Below are 22,253 nucleotides of genomic sequence, written 5' to 3' on the forward strand. Positions count from 1 at the left end.
CCCAAAAATGTATACACACACTTTGAATAATTATAAAGGCAGTGTTTATTGAAATACATTCCATTTTCAAAATTGACCTATCAGCTATTAAAGTGTGCATACATTTTTGGGACACCCTTATATATAACCACTTAAACTAGGAATAATAATATAACTTACCTATTAAAACTATTGTGCTGATAAATTGGATAATGAATTTGAACCACTAAGGATAGTGCTAAAGGATAGTTTGCTAGTAAATAAATAGTGGCTGTTGTTCATGATGATGATGACATTGATGTATTCATAATCATCTCATCCCATCATTCATAGCTTTTTACTTCCAGTATAATAGTGCATCACATTATACACTTTTATTTTCAAATTTATATATATACTATTATTCTCTACAAAGGAGATTAGTATTTAGGATTCTTAGTGCAGAGATTTAGGAAATTAGGACTGTGCATTTTTCAGTGTCACAACTTCATATTCTGTTATTCAATTAAAATTTCAATTAAAGCAAAGTTCATAAATATGTAATCACAAGAGTGAAAAAGAAGATATATTAGTAAAATGGGCAGTTTACCAAGCTATTACTCAAGTAAGACAACACAATTTTTTAAAACAAGGCAATCTGATTTTCAAAAGGCACCCAATTACATAATCTCCTCCTCCATCTGAACTTTGTATACATGGTCTCAATAAATTACTTACTACCTGGCTACCATGAAAATATATGCTCCAGGCTTAAAAGTCTTAAACTATATTACATATTTTATAAATTGAGCAATTGCTAAGTAAATAATGTTTTCTTTTTAAATTCTATTTTCTTTATCTTCAAATAGTTAATGTTGTTTCCTATAATATCTGTTTCATACAGTTTATTTTCCAATAATTTTAATGAGAAAATGTGACATTTTACAGCATTCATTAATCCCCATGATATCAATGCTAGTTTGAAGATTAGGAAATTCAGTCAAGAAAAAAGTCTTTACTATATTATATATTGGATAAGATGCAACTATTTAGCTTGTCTCTGTACAGATTAAAAACTCAACATTCAAATAAATTGCCTGAAAATATCTTGATTAAATCATAGTGACTAAAATCTAATTCCAAGGTTTAATACATTTCTTATTGCAAACTAAACATAAATGACTTTTGTTTTTATTTAAATATAGATTTCTTAAGAGGCATCTTAAATGCTGTGTCTAGATTCTTACTGACTCAATAATAACATTTAACTAGTCACTATGAATTAGTCATAGAATACTATGATATTCTCTAATAGATATGCATTTTATTAGTCATAGAATACTATGATATTCTCTAGTAGATATGCATTTTTATGAGGAAGTTATTATTCTGTATATGAATTTATATGTGATATACAGCATGCTTGATTCTCAGAGAAAGAGCTACTTTGCAGAAGTCTTAAACTACTCAAATTTAATAAATTAATATGGTAAGGAATTAAGTGGTTTGCTTGTCAGTTATATTCTTTCTTTGATTCAATTTGCTGCTTATAACTGACTAGAGGCCCAGTGCACAAATTCATGCACCAGTGGGGTCCCTCGGCCTGGCCTGCGGGATGGGGTCGAAACAGGCTCTCCAACATCCCCTAAGGGGTCTCGGATTGCGAGAGGGCACAGGCCAGGCCGAGGGACCCCACCGGTGAACAAGCGGGGCTGGGAAGGGATGCAGGAGGTTGGCCAGCTGGGGAGGGACCACAGGAGGGCTCCAGGGTGTGTCTGGCCCATCTCGCTCAGTCCCGATCAACTGGACCCCAGCAGCAAGCTAGCCTACCGGTCAGAGTGTCTTCCCCCTGGTGGTCAGTGCATGTCATAGCGACTGGTTGACCAGTCAACTGCCCCCTGGTGGTCAGTCCAAGTCATAGCGAGCAGTTGAGTGGTTTTAGCATATAATTAACATATTACTCTTTGATTGGTTGAACGGCCAACTGGATGACCTGACACTTAGCATATTAGGATTTTATTATATAGGATTAGGTTAATGAATTTTTTATAGCGATCAAAATAAAAATCAAGCTTGATTCAAGTTAAAGAATATTAAAGGGAATGATTGATTTAATATTTTAGAATATTGATAATTAACTGAATTATTACTGTGACTAATAGCATAGGAAGGAAAAAATAAAACAATAATCTAGAAGCCTGAATTCTGGTGATGATCATACATGAGCTTGGTCAAGTTCTTTAACTTCTCTGAGTTTCAGCTTTCTTACCACTGTTATTAAGCAATTGCCCATATCCTATACCAAGAACATTATATCCAATTAAAATTTCAGTAATACAAAGAAGTACTAATGAACTAATTGAACTAATATATTTTAAAGGTTTCTAAAAGGCAGCCCATGCAGTTTTAAGAAATGATTTTATCAATGACAGAAGTAATATGTTGTTGCCATATGTTATCTAGTCTTTTCATCAGTAAAGGAAGCTTTTAAATAGCATATTCTTAATTACTGCCAAACATCTGAGTACCAATTATGTACACCCTTTTGCTGTGGAGGTGGAGTTTATAACTTTAAACTTGAATTAAGCACTGTTAAGTGTAAAGGCAATCTTTTTTTTCACCTGATAAAATCTTTATTTCTCCTTCAATTTTAAAATTAAATTTATTGGGGTGACATTGGTTAATAAGATTATATAGGTTTCAAGTATACAAGATGGTGATTCTCTTTCTACTTTGTAGAAATAGGCAACAAAACAGTGTGTAAAGCCTTGTTTGTTGACCAAAGTGTTTAAGGAAATAAATTAGCAATTATGTAGACAAAACACTTCAGTCCATCTGCTGATTTAATTTTCAACATATACTTAATCTTAAGAGGTGGGGTATTAAGAATATCTCCATTTTATTGGTATTTTTGTGAAAAAAAGAAGAAAGGGTTAGCTGTGGGTTATGACCTTTATCTTAAACACTTATTTTGGGTTTGCATCCTGTGTGCACAATAAAGGGCAAATATGATGGGGGTCTTGGGAATCCATTTCCACATTTTCAGGCATAAACTAAGTTGTAAAGTAAATTTGGTAATGAAATGTCATCCCGAGAAATTTTAATCTTGTGTCTGTGTTTCAGCTTCTGATATGGCGGCGGAACAGGGGCAGATTCTGGTGATAGCCACCGCGGCTGTCGGGGGATTCACTCTCCTTGTCATTCTTACTTTGTTCTTCTTAATCACCGGCAGGTAACTAATGTATACCAAATCATTCCCAAGATTTGTGGAAAGCATTTTTAATATACTGTGTATTAAAATGTTTTTAAATGTAACAAAGCACACCTGAGAGAAAAAGGGATCAGGGTCCATTCTGCTCTGAGAGTGAATGTTGTAAGATGATAGAACCACCATGGCTCATTCTCTGTATCCACAGGTCCCTGAAAAATGAGGCAACCAGAGACTTGATAAGAACACTGTGAAAGCTGTAAATGATACATTTCTACTTGATAAGTTAATTCTGAGTTTTTCCTTTACTACTACCAAATTATACCATAAAAGGGATTTAGAGAAAATTTAACAGAGATTGAACAATTTATATGAAAGTTCTTTATCAATTTAGTGTTACAGAAATGTGTTATTTTCAATCCATTACATATTGAAAGAATCTATATTAGAATAAACCCTACTATATTTTCATTGCCATTTATAACATAAGTGCTGCCCATGCATTATGAATTTGGGGGCACTGATATCTTGATAATACTCTTTCATGGACTTACATACACTTTAAAGACAATCAGTTTGGAGCCTAAAAAGATTATTCAGTTATTAAAGTTCAATGAGTACTATAAGGTGATATTAACTCCAAATACACAAATTATGTTAACTAGACTGTGATAATTTAGATATGATGGTTAATTTGATTCAGAAAGAGTCTTATTTTCTTACTTGAAAATTTCTTTGAAGTAGTTTGGGATGCTGTCTTAAATATGATTTTATTTAAACAGCAATGTCATTTATCGCCAATTTAAAAAATGACTCTAACTTCATAATGGAAATTGATTTAAATGACATTTTAATAGTAATCCAATATATGGCAAACTTGGGTGTAATTTTAAGTTACATTTATATGTATTGTAGAGTAGGAGTTAAGGCCTTATTTTCCCATAGAGTATGGTATTTCAGAAAATTATATAAAAGCACATATACAGTGATATAAATAGCACATGCACATGTGGAAAAGCATTTCATTAAAATATCAGAAAATATTGCCTTGGCATGAAAACAGACATGTAGATCAATTAAACAAAATAGAGAGCCCAAAAATAAAGCTATGTGTACATGGTCAATTAATATTTGACAAAGGAGGCAAGAACATACAATAGGGTAAAGACAGTCTATTCAATAAATGGGTTTGGAAAAATAGGACAGATACATGCAAAAAAAATGAAACAAGACCACCTTCTTACACCATATACAAAAATAAACTCAAAATGAATTAAAGATTTAAGTGTAAGACTCTATACCATAAAAATCTTAGAAGAAAACATAGACAGTAAAATCTCAGACATTTCTCATAACAATATTTTTTCTGATATATCACCCCAGGCTAGGGAAACAAAAAGTAAAAATTAACAAATCAAACCAAAAAGTTTTTGCACAGCAAAGGAAACCATCAACAAAATGAAAAGACAACCCACTAAATGGGAGAATATATTCACCAATGATACATATGATGAGAGGTTAATATCCAAAATTTATAAAGAACTCATACAATGCAACATCGAAAAAAAGAAACAATCCAATTTAAAATGGGCAAGGACCTAAATAGACACTTCTCCAAAGAAGGCATACAGATGGCCAAAAGATATACGAAAAGCTGCTCAAAGTCACTAATCATCAGAGAAATGCAAATTTTTTTGTCACCTCACACCTGTCAGAATGACTATCATCAATAAGTCAAAAAACAAGTGTTGGAGAAGATGTGAAGAAAAGGGAACCCTTTTGCACTGTTGGTGGGAATGCAAATTGGTACAGCCACTGTGAAAAACCGTATAGAGATTCCTCAAAAAATTAAAAATGGAACTGCCTTATGTCTAGCAATTCCACTTCTGGGTATATATCCAAAGGAACCCAAAACACTCATTTGAAAGAATATATGCACCCCTATATTCATTGCAACATTATTTACCGTAGCCAAGCTATGGAAGCAAGCCAAGTCCTCATCTGTAGATTAGTAGATAAAAAGCTGTGGTACATTCAGACAATGTCCATTAAAAATATAGAAATTGCCCTAACTGGTTTGGCTCAATGGAGGGAGCATTGGCCTAGGGACTGAAAGGTCCTGGGTTCAATTCCGGTCAAGGGCATGTACCTTGGTTGTGGGCACATCCCCAGTAGGGGGTGTGCAGGAGGCAGCTGATCAATGTTTCTCTCTCATCGATGTTTCTAACTCTCTATCCCTCTCCCTTCCTCTCTGTAAAAAATCAATAAAATATATATTTTTTTAAATCTTACCATTTGAGGCAGCATGAATGAACCTAGAGGTTACAATAAGTGAAATAAGTCAGTCAGAGAAAAACAAATACCACATGATTTCACATATATGTGGAATCTAAAGAATATAAACGAATAAACAAAATAGAAATGGAATCATAGATACAGAGAACAGACTGATGGTTGCCAGAGGAGAGGGGATTTGGGGGACTGGGTGCAAAGGTAAAGGGATTGAGAAGTACAGATTGGAAATTACAAAATAGTCATGGGAATATAAGTACAGAATAGGAAATATAGCCATTAATATTGTAATAATTATGTATAGTGCCTGTTGGTTACTGGAAATATTAGGGGAAATGCTTTGTAAAGTATATGATTGGCTAACCACTATGCTGTACAACTAACTGAAACTAATACAAAATAATATTGATCATAAACTGTAATAGACTATTTTTCAAAAATAAAAAGAAATCTTAAGAAAAGAAGAGAAAATATCTCCTTTATATGTAAATATGACAAACTTAAAAGAAGACATTACAGTCATTGTAGGTTACATATGTTTGGCCTAATAAATTTGAGAGGTGGGCTTAAATGTTATCTTTTCCTGAAGCAGAATTTGAATACTGCTTAAAAAGAGAATTTAATGATGAAGAAAAATTTGTACTAAATTATTTTTAGTGTTCCATGTTCATGCTTGCCAATTTATATGACATCAGAAATTGTTTTAACATTCTGTATGCTGGGGAAAACAATTTCAACTGTATGAGATAAAAATAATTCATTTTGAAATATCTCTTAAGCACTTTGGTAGAGAAGCATTCATTGGAAATTATTCTATGAGAACTGTAAGACATTTCTGAATAAATACTGAATTTGCCATAGGATTTGAAGCAAAATTCACACTTAAAGAACGGATTGTGTGCCGCAGATGTATTTTGGTTAACCATTTGGAATTAGCAGTTTGATGAACTGTCAGATCAAATGGATGCTGATGAATTTTTCATGTTGAAGAAGTTCTGGGAGATAACACCTGCTTCTGTTCTTCAGAGCTTGATTACCCTGAGAGAGAAGAGACATGCCTCTACCAAACTTCTGACATTAAAAAAAGAAATCAGACTGTGGAAGATAGTTGTCTAAATTTCTGAGATTCTGACTCAAAAACATTTTTTCATTTCATTTAGGAGTCATATATGGAAGGACACAATCATTATTGCTGATTATAAAATATTTTCTAAGATTCCTGTCATTTGGATTAGTCAATCCACTTGAGATTATTGTATTTTTATCTGGGGCTAATTTTGATGCATACAAAAAATACCTTCTGTGGAGTATTTTCACATGTTATAAAGATGTTCCAAAAAGTGGTCTTTATGATAAGGACTTTGCCCATGAGTGATATGTATTTTAATTGGCTTTGGTTCTCATTTAGCATAATTCTAAAAATAAGATTCTATTTACTTTTTTAAAAGGTGCCAATGGTACATAAAGGCAAAAATGAAGTCAGAAGAGAAGAGAAGAAACCACTTACAGAATGGGCATCGTAAGTAGTGAAGTGACTCTTTTCCATTGTTTTATATTCAAAAGTTCCTTGTAAACTTGGATCAGTGAGTTAAGAAAGCAAAAAAATCTACTTCCAACCTTTCCTCAGGCTTCCCAGGTTTGTTGGTGGAAAGTGCACCTGCTTCTCATTAAATGATATTGCTTTGTTCCTAATTCTGCTTGCTGAAAAGCACAACAGACTGAATATGTCAAAAATACAAAATGGGCACTCACAATGTCTCCAGCATGTGAGCTGGTTTTATTTAGTGGAGCATTCGCCACAGAAATGTTATGGAATCCTTATTCCTTCTTGTAGGAACTGTCATTTAAACATATAACAATCAATTTACAGTTCATTAACACTAAAACAGAAAATCAGCTCCTTAACTCTAACAATATGTATGAAATCCTTGAGCTGACTACAAGGTTATATCCATTTGAATGATCTCTTCCCAAGCAAGCTGTAATTACCACTATAGTTAGTTTCGTAATTGCCAACCTCTCCTCCCCAACACCCACCTCCACCTCCACCTCCACCTCCCTCCGAATGGCAAACTACTTTGTCAAGACAGCTCCTCTGTAGCGAGAGGCTGGATTAACAAGAAAGGGATGTTTTCCAATTAACCACAGTATAGAGATGATATGTGAGGTGAGCTGTTTATTTAAGCTCATCTTCTACTTCAGATTAAGCCAAATGAGTAAGGGGCTTTTAAAACTCTATCACCATCCAGGGGAGGGAAAGGATTCAAGAGAGGAAATTATAAACTAGAGAGATAATTTAGGGCTATTTATAAGGCTCACATGATTTCTCAAAGAGTGGTCTAAGGACCATCTTCATGAGAATACCCCACTCTCACTCACCAGAGGTCTGATTCAGAAGAGCCGGGGTAGAGCCAACATATCTGCATTTTTAGCAAGCTCTCCAGGTTGTTCTTGTGTGCAGTAAGTTTGAGGCTGATTGCACTGGCAGGGAAGGGGGAGCTGAGACAGCCTATACCAGGCATGGAATGAGCTGGAAACAGATGCAGAAACATGGATCCAAACACCTGGACAGATAACGTATGCTGAGCAACCTTAAGATTCACTGTGGGGCATTTAGAACTGAAATGCAGAAGAAAGAGATGCTCCTGAGGTATTTATTATCCGTTTTCCAACTAACAGTTTAGCATAAACTAAACCAGATGGGCCCAGCGAGAAGCAATGAAAATAACCTGAGGCAGCCAAGGAGATAGAAGAAAGATAAACTGATGTTTCAAAAGACTGGGATAAGTTAAATGAGTAATCAGACAGTCAAAATTAGAACTAAGTTGGATTTTTTTTCTATAATACATATATTATGTTTACAAGGGGGGAAAAAGTGATATTAACTAATCAATTTATTCCTTAGAAATGTGTATCACCTTAAATAATTAAATGGTTGAATTGTTAAAATCACGTACGAGTTCATAAGTAATCTTTTTTATCTGTGCCTAAAATAATGTTATCAGTTAGATACTACTGATCATCGAGTAGTGGCCACTGAATTTGAGTTTATGGTATTCAAACTGAAATTACACAAATGCCATATAGAATATAAATAAGAGATACAGATTATCCATTCTCCTTTCCTCCAATCTAAACTTTAGGAAATCAAGAAAGGCATAGCATTTCAGAATAATGTCAGGTCTAAACTCATCTAGAAATATGCTTCACTAGTGCCATTTTGAGAAGTACTATCCTCATGGGTACATATCTAGTACCAGCAGGCAAAAAAGTAATAAAAGAAGGCAGCAGGCATAGAAGAACTCATGAAGCAAATTATTGCTGATAATGGGCATTTCATTACCTTTTCTAAACTCACTGTATTATCTTTTGTTTGCTTGCTTTTGAGATTTTTCTTGAAAGAGCATATTTCTAGGGCAACCTAGACAATACTTAACTTAGTATGTTGTGTGGCTTTCAAAATCTAAGAAACCACAAAACTAAATACAAATTTGTATTGATCTTTTTAATCCCTACTAATTTGTATTCAATATTATGTCTATGCCAAGGCCAAAAGATATAATATTACCTATAAAACCATACCTAAAGTATTTGGAAATATACAAAGATGTATAAGAAATGATCTCCTGTCCTCCAGAAGCTAGAAATCTAATGTAGAAAATACAAACCCATGAGCAAAACAGAGGAATTCCCACAGGCAGTCTGTGACTTCTGATACTAAAGAAGGTGCAAATGATATGCAACCACGCATTCAAGCTTTCCAGCCATCCCTGTCTTACTGCCCATGGGAAGTGAGCATCCACCCCCACCAGAGGAAGAGTAGCAATTACACAGCCAACCACCAGATTTGTGCCTTTCACTCCTACCCTTCCCTTCAGAAGAGGCAGGGGGCCCTTTTCAGGACCATGTATGTTCTGTCCATGGAAGCAACTACAGAACAGGAAAGAACTACTGTTGGTTGTTGTCTTCTGACACTGGGCCATGGGTCTATTCTTTACTGACTAAGAGTTCCTGGAAGGGGAGAGACCACAGGACTGGGCATAAGTTCAGGAAAACCTAGTGCAGTGGTTCTCAACCTTGGCTGCACATTAGAATCACCTGGGAATCTTTTTAAAATCCTGATTTCTGGGCCTCATCCTCCGGAAATTCTGTTTCTTTGTTATGGGGTGGGGCCACAACATTAGTAACAAAGAAACAGAATTTCCAGAGGATGAGGCCCAGAAATCAGGATTTGAAAAAGATTCCCAGGTGATTCTAATGTGCAGCCAAGGTTGAGAACCACTGACCTAGTGCCTTAAAGTACAAGGGGCCCAGGATGGACATTAACAGGCTTGCTTGCTTGTTTGGGGCGTGAAAATTGAATGGGAGAAGGTTCATGCCTCATTTTCCCCATGCCCTGAGCTAGATCAGAGGTGAAATGTATGGGTTGTCAGTGGTAAGTGAGCAGATTAAACTTTCTACAGAAATATAATAAAAGTGTATTTTCTGGAACCAGTCAGCTCACTTTCTATTAAACCACCAGGTCATTTTACATTAACAGCAAATAAAATTTTATTCCAAGTACTCAAAGCTTTACTGGAATGGGGGCATTTTGGGGGAGGGGGGCAGAAAGAGAAAAAAGAATTGCATTTTAGTAATTAACAAGAATGACTACTTCAGTAAGTGGCTCCTTATTTTAAATAGTCACAAGATGTGTAAGTACTAAAAAAATCTCTTACGCTAAATCAGTCTTTTATTTTGTTGCAGTACGCTTCCCAGGAATTAAAACTTACATAGATCCAGATACATACGAAGACCCATCCCTAGCAGTCCATGAATTTGCAAAGGAGATTGATCCCTCAAGAATTCGCATTGAGAGAGTCATTGGGGCAGGTAAACATAAAATCTATATTTTTGAAAATATATGATTCCTTAATGGTTTAACTGGTTTATCAATATAATATTTTAAAGCTTATAGTCTTAGTCATCAAAAAATGTTAAGAAATGAAAATTAAAATTATGTTATTTTTTTAAGTGTCTTAAATGTCTTAATTCAGTTTCCAAACAATGAGAAAATTCAGAAAAGTTACTTTTAATATCCTATACTCTTCTTTCAGTATGGAGATGAATTATAACAAAACTAGAGTGATTCAGGAATTTATTTTTAAAAATGTAATTTCAGGAGTTTGTCAGGTTATTATTGATTTACTAAAACCTCAACATCTATAGACATCTACTACAATTAGTATTAATATTGATGATATTGCGGCTCTGCAAGATCCAGAAGTGTTCTGAGAATCATTGCGGATAAAATTTGTTTTATATCATTTTAATGTAAGTTAGTAATTTTCTCTATGTAGAACATTCAAACACTCAGAACACTATACTTTCAACTGTTCTGGATAAATGCAAATACATTTTGAATCAGCTTTCAAGAATTTATTCTGTACATTACTTAGGGCAGAGGCTAAGCCAAGTGTAACAAAGAAAATTCATTCCTCTTTGAAGTCCCTGACTCAACGTGAGTAATCCATGCTGGCCCAGGAATTCTCATTCAGATTTTGAAAGAGTAGAAGAGGTGATCTGCCTTCCCCTAGTATGTCATCCTCCTCACCAGCCATCTCTCTTCCAGCCTGTGAGAAGAAGGAAAGAGTTGTCTCTTTGGCTGTATCTTTAAGGCAATTACCCACAAATTTAAAACATGTCTATTCACTCGCAATCAAAAACAGTAACATGGACACACTTAAATGCAAGATAATTTGGAAATATAATCTGTGACCAGGCAGCCATGCAAGCAGCTAAAAGAGGGAAAGAGAATAAATTACTAAAGAGGGAAGAGAAACTGGATCCTGAAGGGTGATATTGGTCTCCTCTAGAAATGCTGAATATATGTACAATCCTTTGGACAGAGCAAAACATAGCAAAGCATGACCATCAGCCAGGTATCATCTCTATGCAAAAGCCAAAAAAAAAAAAACAAAAACGGATCTGATTAGTCCTTGTCCCTTTCAAAGCTTTTCTTCATGGGAAAGACCAGCTAAATAATTAGTGGGGGCCAGTGCAAAATGAAAATGTAGGGTCCCTTGTTAAAGAGTGATTACAAATTTCTTAGGTACCAACAACAGAGCATTAAGCAAGTGGCAGTGCCTGGGTAGAGAGTCCCTTGTATCATTTGATTCCCTATGCTCAGTGGATCATCTCATCTCCTACATGGCCAGGTCTCCCTCTAAAAGCTGACACGACACAAGGGTCCTATACATTTAATCCTAATGCTCACAGCCAAAAAGAGGCTGTCATATCAGGAAGATTAAGAACCTGGAATGCAACCAGAATCTCTATCCACTACTACTGAACATAAAGAACATCAATAGGCATTAAAAACATAATTGAAAAGAGTGATTGCATTACATTCATTTATTTTGAGGGTTTGTTTTCTTAAGACAGCAGAGAAAGAGAGAAGAAATGAAGTTGAATGATTCCATCACACTCTGACTTTGGCTTTCCGCCTCTGACATGTTCTTTAACACTGCAGTATTCCGTACTCTCACACACACAGCAGAGCACTTTCTCTCTTGGCCCTTTGTGCAGAAATTAAACACTGCTGTCTGAAATCATATTAAAAGATAAAATCAAATATCTAAAGTGTAAACAAAGAAATTAAATTTTTCTTCAGATTCAGGCTTTTTCCAGATAAAATATAAATTTTGCCTGTAAAATGTGTAACAGACACTGCCAAAGTAAACAATAGCTGTTAATGGGACTGTTTTAATATATTTCTCTGATTTGCCAAAGGCAATATCTAAACCATGTAGTCAATCCTATACATTAGTGTCTCCTTTTTATATTTATCTTTGACTGTTTCAACTTTCAAATAATATGGTAAGCATCCTTTTACAGTGCATCTTCAAGAAAATATAAAAACAAAAATTCTTTTTTTAATATATTTTATTGATTTTTTTTTTACAGAGAGGAAGGTAGAGGGATAGAGAGTTAGAAACATCGATGAGAGAGAAACATCGATCAGCTGCCTCCTGCACACCCCCCACTGGGGATGTGCCCGCAACCAAGGTACATGCCCTTGATCGGAATCAAACCCGGGACCCTTCAGTCTGCAGGCCGACGCTCTATCCACTGAGCCAAACCAGCTAGAGCACAAAAATTCTTTATAAGACAAAGTTGTTATAACTTTCCTCTTTGTGCTCCTGATCAGTACTGCTCTGTTAATTAAATTCATTAGGTCATCCTGGCCAGGTGGCTCAGTCGGTTGGAGCATTAAAAGGTTGCAGGTTTGATTCCCTGTCAAGGCACATACTCAGGTTGCAGGTTCAATCTCTTGTCAGGTGCATATGGGAGGCAACCAGTGAATGTTTCTCTCACACATTAATATCTCTCTCTCTCTCAAAAAAAAATTAAAAAGGAAGACAATAAAACTATATCATATCCTCGGGTGAGGGTTAAAAATATTTTTTTTTCATTCATTATTAGGTCACATTCCTAAAACTCAAATTGCATGTGAAAACAAGCTCATGAACGTATGGACTTTTCCTACAGCAGCAGTGTGGAAAAACATTGTCTAGTCAAATTAAAGAAGAACTAATACAGTTACGTAACATCTATGACATAATTGCACAGCTGGTTATTTGCCCAGATTTTTACTGCAAATACTTTACTTAGGTTGTCTTAGATCCTTTATTTTTCCCCCCACCTATTTGTGTCTTTTCAGACTCTATTTCATCATCATCTGTGTGTATTAGGTATTCCCCTTGGAAGTGTAAATTGAAGGACATAAGTAGGAGTATAGATGGACAGAAGTGGAATAGAGTTAAGGAGATGAGAGAAACAAGTAAGATTTCAAGTCTTAATAATTGTTAGGTTAAAAGACATTCTGTTTTGACAAAGGCATTGCGAGTGGCAGTAGATTCACAATTCATTGCTGAGGAAAGATCTGCAAGACCTGCATGATGTTATCAAAGAAATGAGTAAGAATGTTTTCCAGGCTTCTAGTTGGGAGACAAAACGTGTAATTATTAAATATTCCTTAAATGAGTTATTTAAAAATGAACCCAAAAGTAACCACATTAAAATTTTAAGAAAGGAAAGAGCATGGAAAATTATATCAACACCTAACCCATGATACTTCTTAACATGTCCACTGAAAAATGTTTATTAATTGGCTAATGTCTATTTATAAAAGGTACTTATGCTACAGAGTTTTTTTCATATTGAGTCATTATGCTCATCAAAGACATATATATTCAATCTGTCTTTCACACACAATCTCTGTCCCAAGGTTTTCAATTTTATAACCATCCAGATATGCAATAAATCCTTGGAAAATTTAATTTGTCCTATGTCTAGGCTATATACCTATGTATTCTTAAAATTTCTTGTCTTTCACTATAAAGTTTACTGTATTTTTAAAATGAGTTTTCTAGGACACTTTTTCTTTTTTGCATATCACTATTCTATTTAATAGTGGCAGCTTATCTTTGTTCATCAATACAGGCCTGAATTCCATGAAAATGCGCATTTCCATTTAAATGAAGTGAGCGGCTCTGTTGCATAGGAGACTATCCAGATCATCTATTGCCTTTGACTTTTTGCATCATAAAATGAAATACTGTGGCCAGAGGACTATAAAACAGAAATTCCCAGGCTAAAAGAGCCAAGTCAGATTAGGGTAGAATTATTATTTTATACATATCTTGAGATAATGAGAAAACTGGTAAACTGAATTTTAATCATGGGCTAGAAAAGGTCATTGAAAGGCTATCCCTTTTTCAGGGCAGTACATTATAAAAAAAAAACTTGCCTAGCAGAGTATAAATTTGAAACATTATTCTGTTGAAAAAATCATTTTTGTGTTTCTAAGCCCATAGGGCATTCTTCTTACTTTTGACCTTCCCTCTTTCCCTAGTCTCAATGGAAATGCATAAAATCTCCCCCGAATTCATTCTATCCCTTTATACCAAACTCATTATTGCCTCTACTATCAGCCTTATCTTCTCATGGCTTAGTGTCACCATATTTTTTTTCTTTTTCTGGAATAGCCTAGGAAGTTTTAACTATTCGTTTTTCAACAGTCATCTGCAGGTAAAAGAAAATCAAAAGGACAACAAAAAGGATATAAAAGTGAGTGTCAAACCAGTGATTTCAGCCTAAAATTTGGTTCTGTTACTGCCATCTTGTTTGAGGTCACAGTTGCCCTTGATGGTATAGAAGGCAAAATGCTTACTTTATGTACCTCTCCTAATTCCCCTGTCATTCCCTAGCCAGCCTCTTATCTCTGCTGTAGAATCTATTATTTTTAAGGTTTTTAAAAAACTCTTTCATTCTCTTTATTATTTTTGTTTCTCTTCTATAGCTATATGATATTTTCTTACAGCATAACAATAAGAAATGTAGACAGGATTCCAGATGTAGTTTCACAATTTCCTTTTTTTAGGAAGAAAAATGTGTCTATGGGCCGTTTCCCCTATATTTAGATGAGATGCTAATTTTGTCCTTGTCCAGCAATTTAAAGGATTTATGGTAGAGGCCAGATTAATTTTCATTTCTATTCTTGGTAACTCCTTTGTCCAATTAATAGACTGAAAATAGGATCAACAACAGATTCTGGCAAGATCTTTGTCCCTTTTACCCAAGAATTTCATAGGTTTCTAAATTAAATGATGTAATAAAAGATGGGCTTTATCCATTTTCCATAGACATTATGATATGAATTAAAAAGACAGACTGAAACCAGACAGACCCTGCTTGTATCACAATTATGGTACTAATTCACTCTCTGACCTTCATAAATTTAGTAATCTTTCATAAATTTGGTTTGCTCACTTTATAATATATTCATAATGATAATAGCTGTCTTGCAAGATTAATGTAAGAATTGGTGATGACACTTGGAAATGCTATCTATGTTTTTTAGTTAGGTTAAAATTACTAATTAAAAATTAAGTTTCAATTTTGTTAGTAATACTTATTTAATAAATAAACATGTAAATAAATAAAGATATAGTTATCAACAAAAAACCTAATGTGGAATGTAAATTAAAGTACAACAAAATTAAATTAATATGAAAACAAATGCATAATAATTTGCTTAATAAACTCAAATTATAGGATTTATTATATACCTTGCATTTACATAGTGAAATATAGAACCTTACAAAAAAGATTACATTAAGAATTTATTTTGTACTAGAGGCTCAGTGCACGAATTCGTGCATGGGTGGGGTCTGGCCGGCCTGCCCCAATTGGGGTGAGGGAGCTGATCCGGGGCAGGCCGGCCGGGGGGAGGGGCCATGGGCGGTTGGCCAACCAGGGCCCCACCCCCTGGTCAAACTCCCAGTCAAGGGGACAATTTGCATATTAGCCTTTTATTATATAGGATTGGGTTTGTATAACAGGAGAGATCTTGAAGAGTTTTCCTAATAACTTATAAAAATCATTAGTCTTTCAAAAATTTTTCCTTTGGCCTTTTCTTCTAATTTGTATATTGCCAAAATATTTGGTGGAATGAAGAAAACTTGACACTTATTTTTTAAAAAGTACTCCAAGGAGATAGGGGAAGACTGGATACAGCTTATTTGGAAAGAAAAAATATAATGATACATTCTTTTAACAGCCAAAAGAGGGCAGTCAAAAACCCACATACCAACAGCAACAATTTCTATTCCTTACTTTACCATAGTATATTAGTTATCTCTTGCTACATAACAAATTACCCTAAAATTTTTAAACAAAAAGATTTACTATCTCAGTTTCTGTGGATCAGAAATTCAGACATGCTTCAGCTCCTGCAGGGTCACAAGGTTGCAATCAAGGTGTCAGCTAGGGCTGTGATCCCATCTGAAGGCTCAACTGGGAAGGATCTACTTCCAAGCTCATGTATATGGCTGCTGTCATGATACAATCCTTTGAGCATTATTCTTCACTGCCAGTTGGGTGGAGAACACTCAGATTCCTTGAGCATTATTGTACCGAAAGCCTTAATTCTTCACTGCCAGTTGGGTGGAGAACACTCAGATTCTTATCATGTGGACCTCTGTAATATGGTAGCTTATTTCATTAAAGCCAGTAAGAATGTCTGCTAGCAAGATTGAAATATAATCTGTTGTAAACTAATCATGGAAGTGATGTCACATCACCTTTCCCACACTCTATTAGCTATAAGAATGATATTAAAGCCAGATTACACTGAAGGGGAGGAGGTCATACAATGGCATGAAGACAAGGATGCAAGGATCATTGCAGGCCTTCTTAGAAGTTTGCCTACCACATATAGTAATTTTCTACACTTGAAGTTCACTTGGAGTTTTAAGTTTCATATGAATATAATAAAGATGGTAGGGTCTTATTTAAAATACTACTTGGGGGATAAGATGAAAACTGAATATAGTTTGTAAAGAAGTAAAAGGTTGTTTATGCTCTATGATTATTTAATAATGCCACACACTCATTAATTCTGCCTAAGAGATCATGTGCATTCTACACTGGTGAACAGAGAGATGTGAATTAAGGCCATAAATCTGATTATATGATCTGCTTATGTCATAATATAGTTCATCTAGCATGAGGTAATTAGTTGATTGTTCCCAAGTGGCACTTGTGTTCTCAGTCTAATTGTCTATTTATTTAACAAATGGCTTTTGTCTTTGTAGCCATTTGAGCTTATTCATTTCTGTATAACAAACCATCCCAAAACTAAATGGCTTCAAATAATAATCATTTTGTTTACTCATAATTCTTCGGGTCAACAATTTGGGTTGGCTCAGCTGGAGCTGAGGATTTTGTCTTCCGGTCTTTCCTGAGGCCACTCTTGTGAATGGTGGCTCAACTGGACAGTGTTGCTATGAGGTGGTTGGTGCAGGGTGTGGGTGGCATGAGGCTAATCAGGGATGACTCATCTCTGTTCCATCTTTTCTCCACCAACAGGCTAGACATGGGAGTCTTAAGGCAGTGTTCTAAGCAGATGGGAGAAAGAGTTGTATAGCCTCTTTAAGCCTTGGCTCTGAACACCTACAATGTAATGTTGATACTTTATCTTGTTAAAGCAAGTCACAAGGCCAACTCCGATTTAACAAGGTGGAGAAATGGCTTCTACCTCTTGATGAAAGGAGCCGCAAAGCCAAGGAGCATGTATACAGAGAAGGGAGGAATTTGTGGTCATGTTTACAACCTTTGTTTTGTAAAAAACAAATTGAATCATTCTTTTTCAAGCCTACTATGGATAACAGAGTATGAATTTATTTGCTATTTTGTCTCTAAGTTCATTTTTGCTTTGCACTTCCAATGAATGATATTCAGGTTTTCCTTATTTAACAACTATTAGGTAACCTACCTGGGGCTAGGTACTGTGCTGTTTACAAGTAAAGGGGCTCAGGCTCAAGAAGGAAACAAAGGAAAATATAATATGTAAGGTTTAAAACAAAGAAGTTGGAAGTAGAGAGGAAGACAGGTAGAAGGAAGAAGCATTATAAGTGAACAATGCATACATGTAATTTGCTATTGAAATTTAAAGAAACCAGAGCTCTAGAGATCACTGCAGACTAGGCCGTCAGATCACATCATGGGGATGACATGTGAAATCTAAAGAATGCCAGGACGAGGAAAAGGCAGTTTAGTTAGACAGGGGAAGGGAGAAATGGTAAAATAATAAGAGGTGTGAAGATTGTGAAGAGGAATTTTGAACAATTTCAAGAGATTTTGGAGTTCCATGACTCTGGCTGTTCATTATATCTAATTTTTCTTCAATGCCTAGGCTTCTCCTTTTTCTTGATGCAAATAAAACTCTACCTCTGCTTCTTGGCTGTTAGTAATGGTTAATGTCTTTTTAGTTTGGTGAATTTTTAGTTTTCAATGACATGTAAACTTTAAAATAATTAAAGAAAAGAAGAATGCAGTTTGCTTTTACTAGGCAAATAATTAAAATGCTTTCCACACTCCAAGATTGTTGTGAGAAGCCAATGAGATAGAGTGGTCTAACTTACCATCCAGCCTTTATCAGAACACCCAGTGAGAGTGTTCACCGCCTCAGCGGCAGCCCATGCCCTTGGGAATGGTTCCAATAGATCGAGTATCTCTGCAAGTAAAAATGTGCTGTCAGGTAACACTACATGTAACCCTATAACACTACCCAATAGGACTTGTTCTGCAAAATTAAACTTACACAAAGTAAAGTCCAAATTGTCTAAACCTTCCAACCATTTTCATCTGACATGATTTCTGGATGCTTCATCAATCTGATAACATTCGTCTGGAGAACTAGAGTTTTCCTCTAGTTCTGGCCATCTGTCGGTCTCTTTCAGTAGTCACTCCCCAGCTTTGTGATGTGAAGACTGCATCCTAGTTGCTGATCTGCTTCAGTGATTTGTAGGGGTAGAGTAGATTGTCACTCCCTAACTCTAAGTGCATTCATCTACAAAAAATCCAAGAAGTGCCTTAGCAGGACCAACATTAATTTGGATATTGACTATTGTCATGAGGTCATTCTTTAGGGTGAGATTTTAAATTTCCCTCATCTGAAGCATGGTTCGCATGCCCCTATATGCCACACCAATCCAGCAGCAAACCCTGTCAGCTTTGCTTTCAAAACACATCCCAGTATCTAACCACGTTTTACCACTTCACAGTTAATAACTCTGGCTCAACCCAGCCTATTGGGGGACTGGCCGGCTGGGGGGTGGGACCCCAGGAGGTTGGCCGGCTGGCCCCCCAATCAGGGCCAATGGGGGGGGAGCCAAGGGGGAGGGACCACGGGAGGCTGGCTGGGTGGGGGGAGGGGGAGGGGCCACGAGAGGTTGGCTGTGGGAGTGCACTGACCACCGGGGGCAGCTCCTGCATTGAGCATCTGCCCCCTGATGGTCAGTGCATGTCATAACGATCGGTCGACTGGTCATTCGGTCTTTCGGTGTCTTAGGCTTTTTTTTTCCCTTAGGCTTTTATATATATAGATTTGCAATTAAAATGGTCACTGATGTCTTGTGGAGGAAGGAGCACAATAAGCAATGACTGGCAGCAGAGGAACCAGTAAGATGCAGGAATTCATGAGAGCAAGGCACACGGAACAAATCTCAGTTTCTGACCAAAATGACTAAGATAAAGAACACAGGAATATTTAGGAGAAGATTGACGTGTTGAGATCTATCTGGAAAAATTCAGTAGCGTTCAAGCCAAGAATGAAAGTCTGGCTATTTTGTTGTTACTATTTTTTTTTTTTTGCTTGTGAATATAATCTGAATCCTCAAATTTAGAGAGTGTTCAGTCCTAAGTATATTTAGATGTTATGGCAATGACTTCTACAAAAGGATGGAAATCACTATGTTCTTGATATGTTATATAATATATTTTTACCCCATTATCTATACTTCCTATGAAGACAAGAAATAACTGAGACATTATGAAGAGATTAGTTGCAGAGTAGAGCCATGCCCCATGAGAAGCACATCCACAGAATGCAATGCTCATTTTCTAAATGTGCATGACCGGGACAGTAAAAGTGAAAAGTGAATTCTTCTCAAGAGTCAGCAGGAATGCCTTGCTTGAGAAAGTTGTAAGTGAAATTTAGGTTTGCTCAGCTCCTTGTTGGATAGTGGGTCCAGTTACTGCACAACCCCATACCTGGCTCAGCATAGAAAAATGAAGAGGTAAGGGAAAAGAGTTGAATTTCATTTTTTAAAAAGTAAATTTGAACAAAACAATAAGTATTGTTGTCTTACATTTGATGTATTGGCCTGTTAAGGTTCACTTGTTGATTTATGGAACAAATACCCATGGTACTCGAGAACAGTAGCACCTTTTACTCTCGTCTCATAGCACATTCTACAAAAGCGGTGGTCAAAATAAGAATGCCAGATTTCTATCAGTTTATAAAGACTTCTTCATTTCTTCCATCTCTAAATTTTTTTAATTTTTAAAATCAAAGTGATGTGCACATATCTAAAATTATTTTATAAAATACAAGGGCCTGTAAAGAAAAGCCAAGCATACCACTCTTCCCCTGACTCCTCATCTAACACTAAGTCCTATTCATTTGTGACAATCCTTTCTAACTGATTTTGTTTTCGAATTCTAATGGTTACTTCCATGTCTACTTCAACATCAGACATTCATATTATCACAGATAAAGATTTAACTCTCTTACAACACCACCTCTCCTCTCAGTATAGCTGTTGCCTTTGTAACTGATGTTACCTTTATATCTTTAACTATTATACTTAGGTTTCTACATATTGTTCCAACAAATATAGACATTTTTTATACTTATAATCAAATTAGAAGTATAAAAACAGCTTATTTTCAAAGAGCTGTACTAATGTTTGTAAAACATTTTTACTTTTTCTGGTAAGATTTCTTGGAAAAGAGAAAGGTTTAGCCTTTCTTGACCTGACTGCTTAATTGTGTAGGTATTTTTACTGATGCCACCTTCTCCATAGCAGGTTTGCTCTTCTGATGTCCTATTGGTAAGGCTGCTGGAAATCCATGGCTGAGCTTTTCTCAGCAGGGTTTGGCAAACTGCGGCCCACACACCACATTACCTGTTTTATTGGGACACGGCCATACCCATTTGTCTACTTAGAGTCTGTAGTTGCTCTTGTGCTAAAACTGTTGAATAAAGTGTTGCAACACGGTCAGGATTTTCCGCAAACCTGAAATATTTATTATCTGGCCCTTGGCAGAGAAACTTACCAAGCCTGCTCTGGCTGCTTTGGTATATCTAGACTGCCACATGGGCAGCTGCATTCTGTGTTCTGCTCTCCTGCTTCCATGTGGACTGATGCGTGTGTGTGGTCTCATCCTCTCCCCTGCTCACTTATCTAATTTGAAGCCATTATTTCCTGTATCCCATGAACTTCCTCTCTCTCTCAATTTACCATCTTCATTTTGCTGGAACAAATTCTCCATTGACTTTCTAATTGAGAGTGAAAAGTTTGCAGAGTAATTTTCTGGATTCTTTTATATCTGAGAATGTCTTTTTAATAAATAAAGAGTCAGGGTGTAGACTTGTAAGTTAAAAATACTTTTTCTATAATTTTAAAGGTATTGCTGTATTGTCTTTTAACAGACAGTGCTGTTGCTAACCAGTGAAATGCCTGGAGGATTCTACTCAGAATTGCATGTTAAGGTGCTGCACACATAGAGGCACTTTCAATCTAAAGATGTGTGCTCTTTGAAAATCCTTGGTATTATTTCTGTGCAATTTTTCTCAGCTGAGTTTTTTTTTCCCACCTCTGAAATTCCTATTACTCATTCATAGAACCCCTGGATTGAGTTTTTAGATCTTTAGCATTAAACTCATATATTTGCTGTTTGGGTATGTTCTTTGTAATTGCAGGTTTATTTTATTTTACTAGAGGCCCGTTGCACAAAAATCTGTGCACTCAGGGGGGGTCCCTCAGCCCGGCCTGTGCCCTCTCACAGTCTGGGACCCCTTGGGGGATGACCACCTGCTGGCTTAGGCCCGCTCCCTGGAGGATTGGGCCTAAGCGGGCAGTCAGACATCCCTCTGACAGCCCGGGAGCCCTCGGGGGATGTCCACTTGCCAGCGGGGAGCAGGCCTAAGCTGCAGTCAGACATCCTTAGCGCTGCTGAGGAGCCGGGAGAGGCTCCCACCACCACCGCTGTACTGGCAGCCGTCAGCCTGGCTTGTGGCTGAGCAGAGCTCCCCCTGTGGGAGTGCACTGACCACTAGGGGGAAGCTCCTGCATTGAGCATCTGCCCCCTGGTGGTCAGTGTGTGTCATAGTGACCAGTCATTCCCAGTCGTTCTGCTGTTAGGATCAATTTGCATATTACCCTTTTATTATATAGGATAGAGG

At 36.2% G+C, this 22,253-nt stretch overlaps 1 protein-coding gene across 1 annotated transcript in view; it reads left to right on the top strand.

Moving 5' to 3' along the window:
• Nucleotides 1-22,253, top strand: part of LOC102255541 (ephrin type-A receptor 6) — a 994,071-nt gene that overhangs the window by 697,525 nt on the left and 274,293 nt on the right. Inside the window, exons 8-10 of the mRNA XM_014528319.1 lie at nucleotides 3,082-3,190; nucleotides 6,907-6,977; nucleotides 10,205-10,330. Of these exons, the coding sequence (XP_014383805.1) occupies nucleotides 3,082-3,190; nucleotides 6,907-6,977; nucleotides 10,205-10,330 (306 nt within the window). The remainder of the gene's footprint in view (nucleotides 1-3,081; nucleotides 3,191-6,906; nucleotides 6,978-10,204; nucleotides 10,331-22,253) is intronic.

Source organism: Myotis brandtii, unplaced genomic scaffold, assembly GCF_000412655.1.
Source record: "Myotis brandtii unplaced genomic scaffold, ASM41265v1 scaffold63, whole genome shotgun sequence".
Lineage (NCBI taxonomy): Eukaryota > Metazoa > Chordata > Mammalia > Chiroptera > Vespertilionidae > Myotis > Myotis brandtii.